Source organism: Eleutherodactylus coqui, chromosome 2 (assembly GCF_035609145.1).
Source record: "Eleutherodactylus coqui strain aEleCoq1 chromosome 2, aEleCoq1.hap1, whole genome shotgun sequence".
NCBI classification, from domain to species: Eukaryota; Metazoa; Chordata; class Amphibia; order Anura; family Eleutherodactylidae; genus Eleutherodactylus; species Eleutherodactylus coqui.
Window position 1 is genome coordinate 234,384,732 of NC_089838.1, and position 13,756 is coordinate 234,398,487.

The window sequence follows — 13,756 nt, forward strand, 5'->3', positions numbered from 1 at the left end:
ATTACCTTTATCTAATATTTATGGAATGCCAAAAAATGGGGATGGCGGGGGGGGGGGATTATTTTTAGGAAGTCAAATTTTTTTCCGTATAAGTGGGCAATGGGGCCTGGAATTTATTCAGTTCTGCCCTGAAATCCAGCGGGCATTCCCTCCATTATGGGCCTAGCCATGTGTCCTGTAAGTAGATTAGGGCCACAAGGGGTATGTTTCTGAACACGGGACAAACGGGGGGATCCATTTTGGGGTGAAAGTCTTCATTCCTATGTACACTGTACAAAAAAAACTGTTTTTAAATTGACAAAAGTGCTAAAAAAATGAAAATCGTAATTTTTTCCTTTTGCTTTGCTTAGATTCATTCAAATATTGTGGGGTCAAAATATGCAGTACACCCCTAGATGAATTTGTTAAGGGGTCTAGTTTTCAAAATGGGGTCATTTGTGGGGGTTCTCTATCATTTTGGCCGCTCAATGGCTCTACAAGTGGGCAATGGGGACTGGAATTTATTCCGTTGTACCCTGAAATCCAACGGGTGCTCCTTCCATTATAGGCCTAGCTATGTTTCCTTTAAGTAGATTAGGGCCACAATGGGTATGTTTCTGAACACGGGACAAACGGGGGGATCCATTTTGGGGTGAACGTCTTCATTCCTATATACACTGTACAAATAAAACCTGTTTTTAAATTCACACAATTGCCAAAAAAATGAAAATCATAATTTTTTCCTTCTGCTTGGCTTAGATTTATTCCAAAACTGTGAAGTCAAAAAAGTCATCGTACCCCTAGATAAATTTGTTAAGGGGTCTACTTTTCAAAATTGGGTCACTTTTGGGGGTTCTCCATCGTTTTGGTCACTCAATGGCTCTACAAGTGGACAATGGGGAGTAAATCTCCTTCAAGCAAAATTTCTGTTCCGAAAGCCACCGGCTGCTCCTTTCATTTTGGGCCCCGTTGTGCATACAGACGTAATACTAGGGCCACAATGGGTATGTTTCTGAGCACAGGACAAACAGGGGTATCCATTCTGGGGTGCAAATCCTAATTTTCATGTGTACTATAGAAAAAAGTCCTGTCTTTAAAATGACATATTTGCAAAAATATGAAATTTTAGTTTTTCTTTTCTAAATTGCATTGACTCCTAAAAGAAAACTGTGGGGTTAAAATACTCATGACACCCCTCAGTTAATACCTTAAAGGGTGTCGTTTTTAAAATGGGGTCACTTGTGGGGGTATCTATCATTTTGACTCCTATGAGCCTTTCCAATCTTGGTTTGGTGTAGGAAAACAAAGTGTTCCTCAAAATGCTGAAAAGTAATGTTAAATTTGTACGTCTCCTAAATGGTTAAAAAAAAATGAAAGTTTTTCCAATGTGCGTCCAAAATAAAGTAAACGGATGGAAATATATATCTTAGCAAAAATTTCTATATTATGTTTGCACATATTTGAGATATTGCAGTTGGAAATGTGAAAAAATGACGATTTTTTTCAAAATTTTCCCAATTTTGGCGCTTTTAATAAATAAACACAAATTCTATCGGTCTTTTTTTTCCACCTAAATGACGTACAACATGTGGCGAAAAAACAATGTCAGAATCGCTTGGATATGCAAAACCTTTCTGGTGTTTTTCCATGCTAAAGTGACACGTGTCAGATTTGCAAAATTTGGCCTGGCCATTAAGGCGCAAACAGGCTTGGTCACTAAGGGGTTAAAGGGGTTGTCCCGCGCCGAAACGGTTTTTTTGTTTTTTTTCAACAGCCCCCCCGTTCGGCGCGAGACAAACCCGATGCAGGGACCTAAAAAAAAATCCGCACAGCGCTTACCTGAATCCCCGCGCTCCGGTGACTTCTTACTTACCGGTTGAAGATGGCCGCCGGGATCTTCTCCCTCCGTGGACCGCAGCTCTTCTGTGCGGTCCATTGCCGATTCCAGCCTCCTGATTGGCTGGAATCGGCACGTGACGGGGCGGAGCTACCAGGAGCCGCTCTTTGGCACGAGCGGCCCCATTGAGAAAAGCAGAAGACCTGGACTGCGCAAGCGCGTCTAATCTGGCGATTAGACGCTGAAAATTAGACGGCACCATGGAGACGAGGACGCCAGCAATGGAACAGGTAAGTGAATAACTTCTGTATGGCTCATAATTAATGCACAATGTACATTACAAAGTGCATTAATATGGCCATACAGAAGTGTATAGACCCACTTGCTTTCGCGGGACAACCCCTTTAAGCAAAATAATCCCTCAAAGCTGTCGCTCAAACTGTCATTTGAGTGATCTTTGAGCGATTATCTGCTCGTGTAAATGGGCCTTAAAGGGGTTGTCTCGCGGCAGCAAATGGGGTCATACACTTCTGTATGGCCATATTAATGCACTTTGTAATGTACATCGTGCATTAAATATGAGCCATACAGAAGTTATTCACTTACCTGCTCCGTTGCTAGCGTCCCCGTCGCCATGGATCCGTCTAAATTCGCTGTCTTCTGGCGTTTTTAGACGCGCTGGCGCAGTCCGGTCTTCTGCCTGGTGAATGGGGCCGCTCGTGCCGGAGAGCTGGTCCCGCGTCATCGTAGCTCCGCCCCGTCACGTGTGCCGATTCCAGCCAATCAGGAGGCTGGAATCGGCAATGGACCACACAGAGCCCACGGTGCACCATGGGAGAAGACCCGCGGTGCATCGTGGGTGAAGATCCTGGCGGCCATCTTGGAGAAGGAAGAAAGAAGTTGTCGCAGAGCGGGGATTCGGGTAAGTAATATATATATATATATTTTTTTTTTTTTTTTTTTTTTTAACCCATCCCTTGGGTTTGTCTCGCGCCGAACGGGGGGGGCCTACTGAAAAAAAAAAAAAAAACGTTTCGGCGCGAGACAACCCCTTTAAGTTGTGAGTTTTCACAAAATCAAAAAACTCACAAAACATAATTCCAAAGAGGTTAGAACATTGAATAATCAGTACTGTATTCTTCCACTACATGTGGACAAACACAATCATTTGCAGGCTCTAACAGTTTGTGCCAACAGAATAAGATGGTTATTATGACAGTTTGCCACAAATCGGGCTATGTTCCAGATGATGATTAAAGGAAAGATAAAAACAAACATTCTTTTTATTATATACCTTTCAGACATGTTTTTAGCTTTAGAAATGCTCCTTGCATTTATTACAGTCGTCGGTATTCCACTTCATTGTATACTTTAGGTTTGACGAGTTATGACATTTTCAAATTTAAATGATCAATGCTTAGCAAAAGTGGACTTTGTCATTCTTTCCCTGAGCCCTTCAGCCATAACAGTGGCAACACAGTTTTACTAGAGAAGTAACTTTAAAAACTTAAAAATGACATTATAAGCAGCCATTTCCTACCTGTGTGCAAGAGGTTAGCACATTGCTTCTGACTTTCTTCTAGGCTCCTAGTGAGGCGGTTTATAATCTCCGTTTTTTCCATCTTGACTTCTTCTTGGTTTCTTTCCGATAGTTTCACTTGTTGCTCGAGGCGACTACAGATTTCTTTCTATTTGATAAAGAAGAATTATGAAGAAATGTGAGCAATAAAGACGTCTGCAATAAGAGGATACAGATATACAGGTTAATTACTTACGACTATAATGTAATATTAGTATTCAGTATAAACTGTGAAAACAGGTTAGTTACGAGACATCTGAAAGTTGTACTAATATTACATTTCTGAACTCCTGCAGTAGCCACAAGGTCACTTTCATCATAGGTAATAAGCTGCATCGTGGCCATGATTCTACATCATTGTAGCCTCAGTCAGAGACAAAGCAACACTGAATAATTTCAAATAGGGAAGATGAAACAATACTTCTACAGCACCACCTATTGGAAGGCAGCGTTCCTGCAAGTCAATGTTAGAACCTTCATACAAGCCTTGTAACAATGACTGGGAATTGAAAGCCAAGCCAGAATCCATACACAGACTCACTCCCTTTCTAGGTGCTCTCCCTAAGGCCTCATGTCCACGGGGAAAATCAGGCCCGAAACGGATTCTACATGTAGAATCCGTAGCGGGTCCCTCCTGCCCCGCGGACATGAGCGCTGAAAATAAGAATTTAAAAGAATTTACCTATCCGTAGCGGGCGGGGAAGGTCTGCTCTTCCTCACGGCCGGATCTTCTTTTTCGGCCGGCGGATGAATTCGTCACGCCGGCGGCACGTCACCGACGTGCCGCGCGCATGCGCCGGGCACATCCGCCGAGCCGAAGCAAGAAAGATCCGGCCGTGAGGAAGAGAAGACCTTCCCGGTCCGCTCCGGATGGGTAAATTCTTTTAAATTCCTATTTTAGGTCTCCCGCGGATCCGGACGGCTTCCATAGGCTTCAATAGAAGCCCGCGGGAGCCGTCCCCGCGGGAGACCCGCACGAAAATGGAGCATGGTCCAGATTTTTTCATGCTCCATTTTTTTTTAAAATCCCTTTTATTGACCATCCGCGGGTATTTATCTACCCGCGGGTGGTCAATGCATCCCTATGGGATGCGGATCCGCGTGCGGGAGATCCGCTGCGGATCTTAAATCATATTTTGCCCGTGGACATGAGGCCTAAGGCCTCATGTCCACAGGGAAAATCAGATCCGCTGCGGATTAGGGCTGCGGATGCACTGTAATTGTCTTTTATTTTTCATGCGGGAGATCAATTGAGCTATGTGCTCTATGAGCTCCCGCACGCGTGATCCGCACTAAAATGGAGCATGTCCATTTTTTTTCATGCTCCAGAAATTTTTTAATTACCATCCGCGGGTATTTATCTACCCGTGGGTGGTCAATGCATTCCTATGGGGCGCGGATCCGCTTGCGAGAAAAACGCTGCGGATTTTAATTCTTATTTTCCCTGTAAACATGAGGCCTAAGGCCTCATGTCCACGGGCAAAAGAAGAATTAAAATCCACAGCGGATTTTAACTCTTCTCCTGCCCGCGGACCCGCATCCCATAGGGATGCATTGACCACCCGCAGGTAGATAACTACCCGCGGATGGTCAATAAAGGTGATTTTTTTTAAAATGGAGCATGAAAAAATCTGGACCATGCTCCATTTTCGTGCGGGTCTCCCGCGGGCTTCTATTGAGGCCTATGGAAGCCGTCCGGATCCGCGGGAGACCAAAATCGGAATTTACTCACCTGCTCCGGATCTTCCCTTCACCGCGGCTTCATCTTCTCTCTGTCGCGGCCGGATCTTTTTTCTTCGGGCCGGCGCATGCGCGGGGCACGCAACCGACGTGCCCTGCGCATCCGCCAAGCCGAAGAAAGAAGATCCGGCCGCGACGGAGAGAAGATGAAGCCGCGGCGAAGGGAAGATCCGGAGCGGGCGAGAGGTGAGTTAATTCTTATTTTTAGCCCTCATGTCCGCGGGGCAGGAGGGACCCGCTACGGATTCTCTATAGAGAATCCGTAGCGGGCCTGATTTTCCCCGTGGACATGAGGCCTTAGGCCTCATGTCCACGGGATAATTGTTATTTAAAATCCGCAGTGTTTTTCCCGCATGTGGATCCGCGCCCCATAGGGATGCATTGGACACCCGCGGGTAGATAAATACCCGCGGATGGTATTTAAAAGTGATTTAAAAATTTCCGGTGCATGAAAAAAAACGCGAAATGCTGCATTTAAGTGCAGATCACGCTCCGGATGGCCCTCATTGATCTCTATGGGTGCGGGAGATCTACTGTGGATATTAAATGTGAATTAAATGGGTGCGGGAGATCCGCTGCAGTTTTCAAGGCTGGGAGGTGGAGAAAGTACTAGGAGGTAGGGTAAAGTGGGCAAAACACCTCCAGTGTAAAAATTGCATCCGCGTACATACACGCATGCAATAAAATACAATTTTAAGCTTATCCGCACTGCATCCGCAGCCCAAATCCGCAGCAGATCTGATTTTCCCCATGGACATGAGGCCTAAGGAGAAAAGATAGCGTTCCTGACCCACGTCACAGGCCTCTTGCTAGCCAAGCCAGAAACCTACTGCACACTGATGAGGGGCAAGCACCCCGAAACAGTTGTCTGTGTATGGATTCTAGCTTGGTTAACAATTCCCAGGTGTTGTTACAAGGCTTGTATAACAAGACTAACATTGACTTGAAGGAATGCTGCCTTCCAATAGGTGGTGCTGCAGAGGTATTGTTCCATCTCTCTTATTTGCATATTACCCAGAGGAGCATGAATGGCCTTAGAAGTCTCCTCACTCACTCACCTACCTTCTAGGTGCTCTCCTTAAGGAGAAAAAGATAGCGTTCCTGAATAATTTCAGCAATACTTGTGTTTTTACCGTACATCTTACACTGGACATCTTACACTCATGAATCATACCTGTTCTGTTAGTGCAGCATTAACCTTATCCAGCTTCTGCTGCAGGGAAAGTACTTGCTCCTCGTTCTTCTTGGTTAGCATGGCCACAACAGCCTCATGTTGTTCTCTAGCTCTGTGGATCGAATCAGAACGCCGCAGGTCCATGACTTGCTGCTGCATACTGTCCATTGCAAGCTTGGCAACTTTCAGCTCCTTCCTTAGCTGAATAAAATTAATGAAACATTTCAGAACATTGATAACATTAAAACCAGCTGTTTTTCTCAAGAGCTCCACAGTGATAGTAATAATTCTAGTAAACTTTTAAAATCTCACAAGACTTTTCTAACTTTGTTACAGAAAGCTAATTCTGACACACGCAACCTCTTGAACTAGTATGACCACCGGAAGGAGGATGCGTCTTACAAAACATCCCTATCCTATAAAGGACACTCTGCTCCATGACTCCCAAATATTGAACCCCTTGTCACTTACAGTCTTACCCTCACTTAAACAAGTGGACAGGTTAATGATTGACACAAGGCAGACTAATCTGTCCAGCCTACGGAGTCCAAACACCATAGTTCTCTAACAGTAGTTAAAGGGGTACTCCAAAAAGTGTCATAACAAACATCACACAGACACAGCTGCCAGCAGAATATACAATACCATGATGAAGGGAGAAAAAAAAACAAAACAAGAAAATACAATCACTAACCTCACACACCATACTTACTGACATCACCAATATTGCAAGAGATTCAACAGGCGAGATTGTTTTTTTCGTTTTCTCTTCTAAAGGCTGCATTCACACATGGCATTTGAATGTAGCAGCATCACGCATCTCCTGCTCACTGTGGGCGATGCAGTGACTCCACAGTGAGGAGAAGAGAGGAACACCGCCCCCCCCCTCTTCCTCCTTCTTGGGATTGGTGGAAGTCCCAAGCAGGGAGACCCACACCAATCAGACTTATCACTTCTCCTGTGGATAGGCGATAAAAGTAAATTGTTGCGGAACCCCTTTAATGTATTGTGGCCTTATGTTGTACAGGGGCATTTCACCCACGGTACGTGCAAGCATAATGTAAGTGTGCATCTGCAGCAACATTAGTGTGGCCAACTCGGGTGCATAAAAGCCAGTCCACAGCCAAGACTAGACATCAACTGTGCCACACACTAGATCGTGACTACTTTAGTTACCATCTGGAGCCCTGCTATGACAATTTGCCAGAATCAGGCAATGGTCCAGATAATGACTATATACTCGGTTAAAGGGTAGCCTGTCACATCTCCGCAGCACCATAAACTAAGTTATGGTGCCATTAGGGAAGGTGACAAGGAGCCGGCATGCAGCATGAAAATCTGACTCCTTAGAGTATAATGCACGCGCTCTCCCATAGACCTGTATAGGAGAGTGCACGCATGGGGCTCTGAAGAGTGTCAGATTTTCGTGTCACATGCCGACTTCAAAAAGGGGGACACCACTGGATTGCAGGAGCAGGTGAACATAAAAATATACATCACCCGGCTCCCTGTCACATCCCCTAACAGCATCATAACTTAGCTTATGTTACTGTGGGGACATGATAGGTTCCCTTTAAAGTGGCATTTAAAAAAACATGGAATAAGATTGCCAAGATATGATGCGTACTGAAGGAGAAATGAACAAACACCCATAAAAATTAGTTTTCCCCATCTGTTTAACACAGAGTATTGCCCCCCTCCTTTCTGACTAAGGGAAGTCCCAAATGTGTGTGAGGGGACCTTTTTTTTCTACAGCCATATACCCTAAGGTATAAGATAGCTATAAGAAACAACCCCTTTAAATCTACTTGACTATTAGGTGACCAGAGACTACTTACCTGCTCATCATTTGTGGTTAGACCATCAACAGTTTTCTGCAGCGCAGCTATCCGGCCTTGTAACTGAAGCTCTTCTTCTTTAGCACTTTGAAGCAAAGTCTGTGATTCTTGAAGACTCATCGCTACTCCATCCTTTTCATCTTAATATTACAAAAACATAAGAAGCATTTAAGAGCTGTGCATTATTATGAAGGTAGACAATCCCACAAGTATGCCAATGGCCAAGATGTTCCTACTGTAGCTTCCGGAAAAATTGTAATACAGTGGTACCTTGACATACGAGTTTAATATGTTCCGAGATGGAGCTCTTAAGCCGAAAAACTTGTATGTCAAAGCATTTTTCTCCATTGAAATGCCATTAATGCGTTCCAATGCATTTCAATGGGGAAACTAACTACAAGTAAAAAATAAATAAATAAATAAATTTAAAAAAAAATGTATCAATACTCACCTACCGCCAGTGTTCCGCGATGATCTGCGGCGCTGCTGCAGGCTGTCGCTCCCTCCTCCACGTCGACAGAGCATTGTTTTCTGGATGCGGGGCTTGAATGCCCCGCCTCCAGCAAGTTAATGCTCTAATTGGTTAACCCAGCGCCAGCTTTCATTAGATGATGCGGCGCTGAGTTAACCAATTAAAGCATTAGCTTGCTGTAGGCGGGGCATTCAAGCCCTGCATCCAGAAAGCAATGCTTGGTCAGTGTGGAGGAGAGAGCCTGCAGCAGTGCCGCAGACCATAGCGAAGAAGAAACGCCAGCGATAGGCGAGTATAAACCCCCCCCCTCCCCCGAGCATCAGCTTGCAAGCAGGCTCGTACCCCGAGTTTTTGCTCGTAAATGAGAGCAAAAATTTGAGAGAGAGCCAAAAAACTCGCAAGCTGAGGGGCTCACATCAAGAGGTACCACTGTATTCAGAAATTATAAACTGCCAGTTTTCTAGGATTTGACAGCATCGGCAAGGTATTATGTATCAGCAATATCTATAGTGTCTCGTTATAGTTAAAGCAATCCTCCAGGTTTGGGACAAAATTCTGTCCCAGGACCAGAGGGGGAAGGGAATATACTGCCTGCAGATGTTCTTCTCTGCTGTCCCCGTTTTCGTCAGTCTAAGATGGCCAACATACTCTTCAGACTACTTAATCCCTAAGGCCCGCGGCAGATCTCCGCCGCGGGAGCAGCCGCCCGGGAGCAGGAGCTGCACACGAATCTTTGCCGGTCAGCCTAATCTGATAAATAGGCTGACCGCGGAGAATCGAGGCAATTCGCAGCATGCTGCGAATTGCCCGCCGCGAGCGGAGAATCACAATGATTCTCTGCTCGTGGACACTGGGCCAGTGCTTTCCATAGCTTTCCAGTTTACCGCCGGTGAAATCACGCCCGTGGACAGGCACCCTAAAGTGCATTGGTAGCATTAGAGCACTAATGAAGTATAGATGCTCTCTGATTGGCTGGATCTACTCCTGTTATCAGCACTGTCCAATCAGAGAGCAATTGAAAAAAGTTATAGGCAGCAGCACTCACCAGACAATCCCACTCAGGAGGGTTTTTTTTTAGGCACTGATGCACGCTTCTTAAGGGAACTGGACCAACGTCCCCAATAAATCCAAGAATCAGTGTAATTAGGAAGCAGCATCAAAGGATGTCTTATTTAGGATATCAAGGATGTTCAGGCAAAACTTCTGTGTCTTAGCAGCAATACCTTTATTCCCACACGACCAGTAGACAGCGACGTTTCGACTCAAACAACTGAGTCTTTCTCAAGCTTGAGAATAATAAGACATTGTTTGATGCTGCGTCCAATCAGAGAGCAGTGGAGTGTGCCTTTAGGTAGTTAGAAAATTGCTACAGTCAACATAAATAGCCAAAAAACAGGGCCCGAAACAAGCAAACTCAAGAGGTGTCAGAGAACAACTGCAGACAATATAACCCCTCCACCTCTTATCGTAGGACAGAATTTTGGCCCAAGACTAAAGGGTTGCTTTAAGTGCTGGTATCACTGTGAGTACAGGATATAAACTTGATAAAAGGAACAAAACATAATTTTACCTTTCACAATGGTAAGCTGATGACTGAGGTATCTTAGTTGTCGCTCACTTTCTTCAAGCTTTGCATTTAATTCCTCTAGTTGTCTCCCTCTCGCCTTGTAAAGAACTTGCAGCTGCACAAATTGTATATTATTTGATGTACCTAGAGATACAGGAGATGTCAGTATTATATCATCTGAAAAACAGTTTCTTCACCAAAAACCTATAAAAGTCTTACATTCACCAGTATCCAGGAACTCTCTCTGGAGATCCCCATAATGGTCGTCTCTTCTTACAGCATCTGGGTTGGCTCCATCTTTTCGTGCAACATTTAACTGGTAAGGATTGTATTTTAGTTGGATGTTCTCCGATGTTTGATGGCCGTTCCCATCAGATACAGGGAACATCTATTAAAATAGCAAAACAGAAAAGAAATAGAATAAATTCAATGTAAAAGTATATAATTTCAATAAAATATTGAGATGAAAGAGGAAGGGCCACGGAAAAGCAGCCCGCTTCGATCCCGGCACCAAACTCTTATGAAAGGGGTCTAAAAGAAAATCTGTCCTTGTTGCTCATAGCAACCAATCACAGCGCAGCTTTCATTTTACCTCAGCAGTATAAGTAAAGAAAGCTACGCTATGATTGAGCAGAAAATTGTCATTTGGTGTGCAAATGTCAGGAAAACGAATGGTGGGCCCAATTCTCTTTGACTCAACTGTGAATACCATGGCTGTAAAAGTGTTCAAACATGTCCAGATAAACCATCTATACTGCGAAAGGGATGTCCAGAAGGACCAACTAACAACTGAAGAAAGAATATACTGCTTTTTCCAACAAGATGGAGTAACACGCCACAGCTCCTGCAACTCCCTGGCACGGGTTCACAAACTGTTTTCGGAAGAGCGAACGGTGAGCAAGGGCTTATGGCCACCACATTCCTCTGACTTGTCAACATCCAATTTTTATCTGCGGGGAAATTTAAAGCACAACGTGTATGCCAATAATCCGCATATCCTGGGGATGAGCTCAAGGAAAATATCAAAACACTATCTGCAGTGCTACCGTTGTTGGCTGATACTTTCTGCAGCTCTTCATGACACAACGTGCCCAGTACAGCATAGAAGTGAATGGGGATCACTTCCAGCATCTGCTGCTATGTGTGTGCAGATCAATAAAGCATTTGCAAAACAATCCACTTTTTCATTCCTGTCACAGTATTATCAAAAGGCGGGCTACTTTTTCCCTGTACTAGAGTAACAGATTTTCCATTTTCATCAAGGACACCCATTCATACAAGCCTGTCCCTCTTACTAATAGCACTACCCAGTAATGCGATCTTAATCAAATTAAAATGATCTAGGACTAAAACTTCATTGAAAGGATACATTTGACACAAGCCTTTTCTATATCCGCTATTTCAAAGTGCTCAGAAAACAGAACACCTATAAGTAAGGATGTGAGTAATACCTAAATATTTTTTTGCTAAGTACATCAAATAAGTTATGACTGATAGCCCATGGCGGCCAACTTTACTTCTGGACAATGAGAACTGCTGGGCTTTTAGAAGGGTGAATTCAGTCAAATCAATTATTCAAAGTTTAATAATTAAAGCTGGAAGACAAAAATAAAATAAATCGCAGCATACTCCATTTTTGCACGGATTACACACAGACGGCTTCCATTGAAGTCAGTGGAAGCTGTCAGTCCCGTGGCCCTTCCACAATGACATTGCGGAAAGGTCGCGGGTACCCACGTCATCGTCTAGCGATAGTGCAGGAAACTTAACCATTTAAAAAAAAAAAAATCTGTACTGTGTATGTCCGATGGCGGCTCGCCGCAACCATCCGCAGCACAGAAAGAGACGAAAGAAGACAGGTACGTAGGGTCGCCAGGCGCGGTCAAAGACGGAATCTGCTGCGGGTGCCTGCATGCGGGATCCGACTCTGTCGTATGCATGTGGCCCTAGGCCTCCCTCACACAGGCGTTTTTGTACAGCGTTTAGCGCTGCTTTTTTCAGCACAGCGCTAAACGCTGTACAACGCTCCCATTGATTTCAATAGGGCTGTTCACACAAGGCTGAAAACGAGTTGCATGTTCAATTTTTGGCAGCCTTCTGCCCTGCGTTGCCCATTGAAATGAATGGGCAGTGGTTTCAGCGCTGCCGAAAACGCGGCACAACTTGGTACCACACTTTTGACAGCACTAAATTCCCTAGCTACACTGCCTGAGTAAAAACAATCCTCACTTTGCAGGTGATGTCGCTGTCCACGGCCATGCTCTTGGAACTTTCGCTGGTAACTGAGATTCTAAATCCCAGCGAGAGATTGCTCTGAGTGGTCGAGTCGGCTGAGTGACTGCCGGCTGAGCCAATCAGAACCAGTGCTGCATTCGTCCAATCACGGCCATTCATTCATTAAATGGCTGTGATTGGACACATCAAGTGCTGGCTCTGATTGAGTGACAGCCGGCTGAGCCAGCCAACTCGGCCAATCACAGCAATCTGCCGGCTTCACAAGGCCTCGACAGTAGCGCTGGGGACAGCAACTTTACCTGCAGGGTGAGTATTGATTTATTTATTTTTTTTAATCAGCAGCCTTGGCTGCATTATCAGCTGTGCTGAAAAAGCAGCCAAAACGCTGGCATAACGCATGCCAGTGCTGCTGAAACCAGGCGGGTTCTGCAGTAAACATAGCGTTGAAAAACGCTGCATTTCTGCAAACGCCTGTGTGAGAGAGGCCTTACTGTCCCTTCGTATAACTTATGATGGGTTTTGACTTGTGAGGATCCAGGTGCCGAAACTGCCACTAAAACGATCAGGAAGAAGTGCTCTGCCGAAGGAGCCCATGTTTAGTTTACAAGGAATGCCGCTCACATCAGCAGGGTACGAGCATCATCCATGCGCTTCTGTCCCTTTTTTTGCAGCACCTGGACCCCACCAATCAAAATGTCTAACGAAACTGACATGTCAAAAGGAAGGGGGGCAGTTCCTCTGTAAAACCCTCTGGTGCCGCTCATTGATTTACTAGCTAAATCTGCCAGTACAGTCTATAAAAAGTCCAGAACATTAGGTTTTAATTATAAAAACTCAAGCTTTATGTAACCCCAAATCTTGCCAATATCTACATTACAGCCCTCACAAAACAAGCCCTTACACAGCTTCATCAACGGAAAAGTAAAAAGGTTATGGTTCTCAGAGTAGGGTGACAGAAAGCTAAGTTTTTTTTTAAGTTTTTAATTTTGTAAAAGCAGTAAAAGGTAACAAGAACTATATAAATGTCGTATCGCCATAATCATACTGATGGCGGAATAAATTGAACGTGTAATTTTTACCACTCAGTGAACAGTGTAAAAAAGAAACCCAAAATACAAAACCTCGCAGTGTAAGGGCAGCATAAATGCCTGAAGGTTGCGAGTTTAATCCCCGCCTGGTTCAGGTAGCCGGCTCAAGGTTGACTTCCATCCTTCTGAGGTCAGTAGAAAAAAAAAAAAAAAAAGTGCCCAGCTTGCTAGGCGGTAATAAATAATAATAATCTTTATTTGTATAGCGCCAACTTATTACGCAAAAATCTTACCTGAAAGCGCCGCA

At 44.5% G+C, this 13,756-nt stretch overlaps 1 protein-coding gene across 2 annotated transcripts in view; it reads right to left on the bottom strand.

Annotated features, from left to right (window-relative positions):
- Nucleotides 1-13,756, bottom strand: part of CEP152 (centrosomal protein 152) — a 60,291-nt gene that overhangs the window by 36,151 nt on the left and 10,384 nt on the right. For both annotated transcript variants that reach the window (XM_066592618.1, XM_066592617.1), the window contains exons 6-10: nucleotides 10,406-10,574; nucleotides 10,190-10,330; nucleotides 8,148-8,287; nucleotides 6,310-6,510; nucleotides 3,357-3,504 (exon numbers count right to left, since the gene is read on the bottom strand). In XM_066592618.1, coding sequence (XP_066448715.1) covers nucleotides 3,357-3,504; nucleotides 6,310-6,510; nucleotides 8,148-8,287; nucleotides 10,190-10,330; nucleotides 10,406-10,574 — 799 coding nt within the window. The remainder of the gene's footprint in view (nucleotides 1-3,356; nucleotides 3,505-6,309; nucleotides 6,511-8,147; nucleotides 8,288-10,189; nucleotides 10,331-10,405; nucleotides 10,575-13,756) is intronic.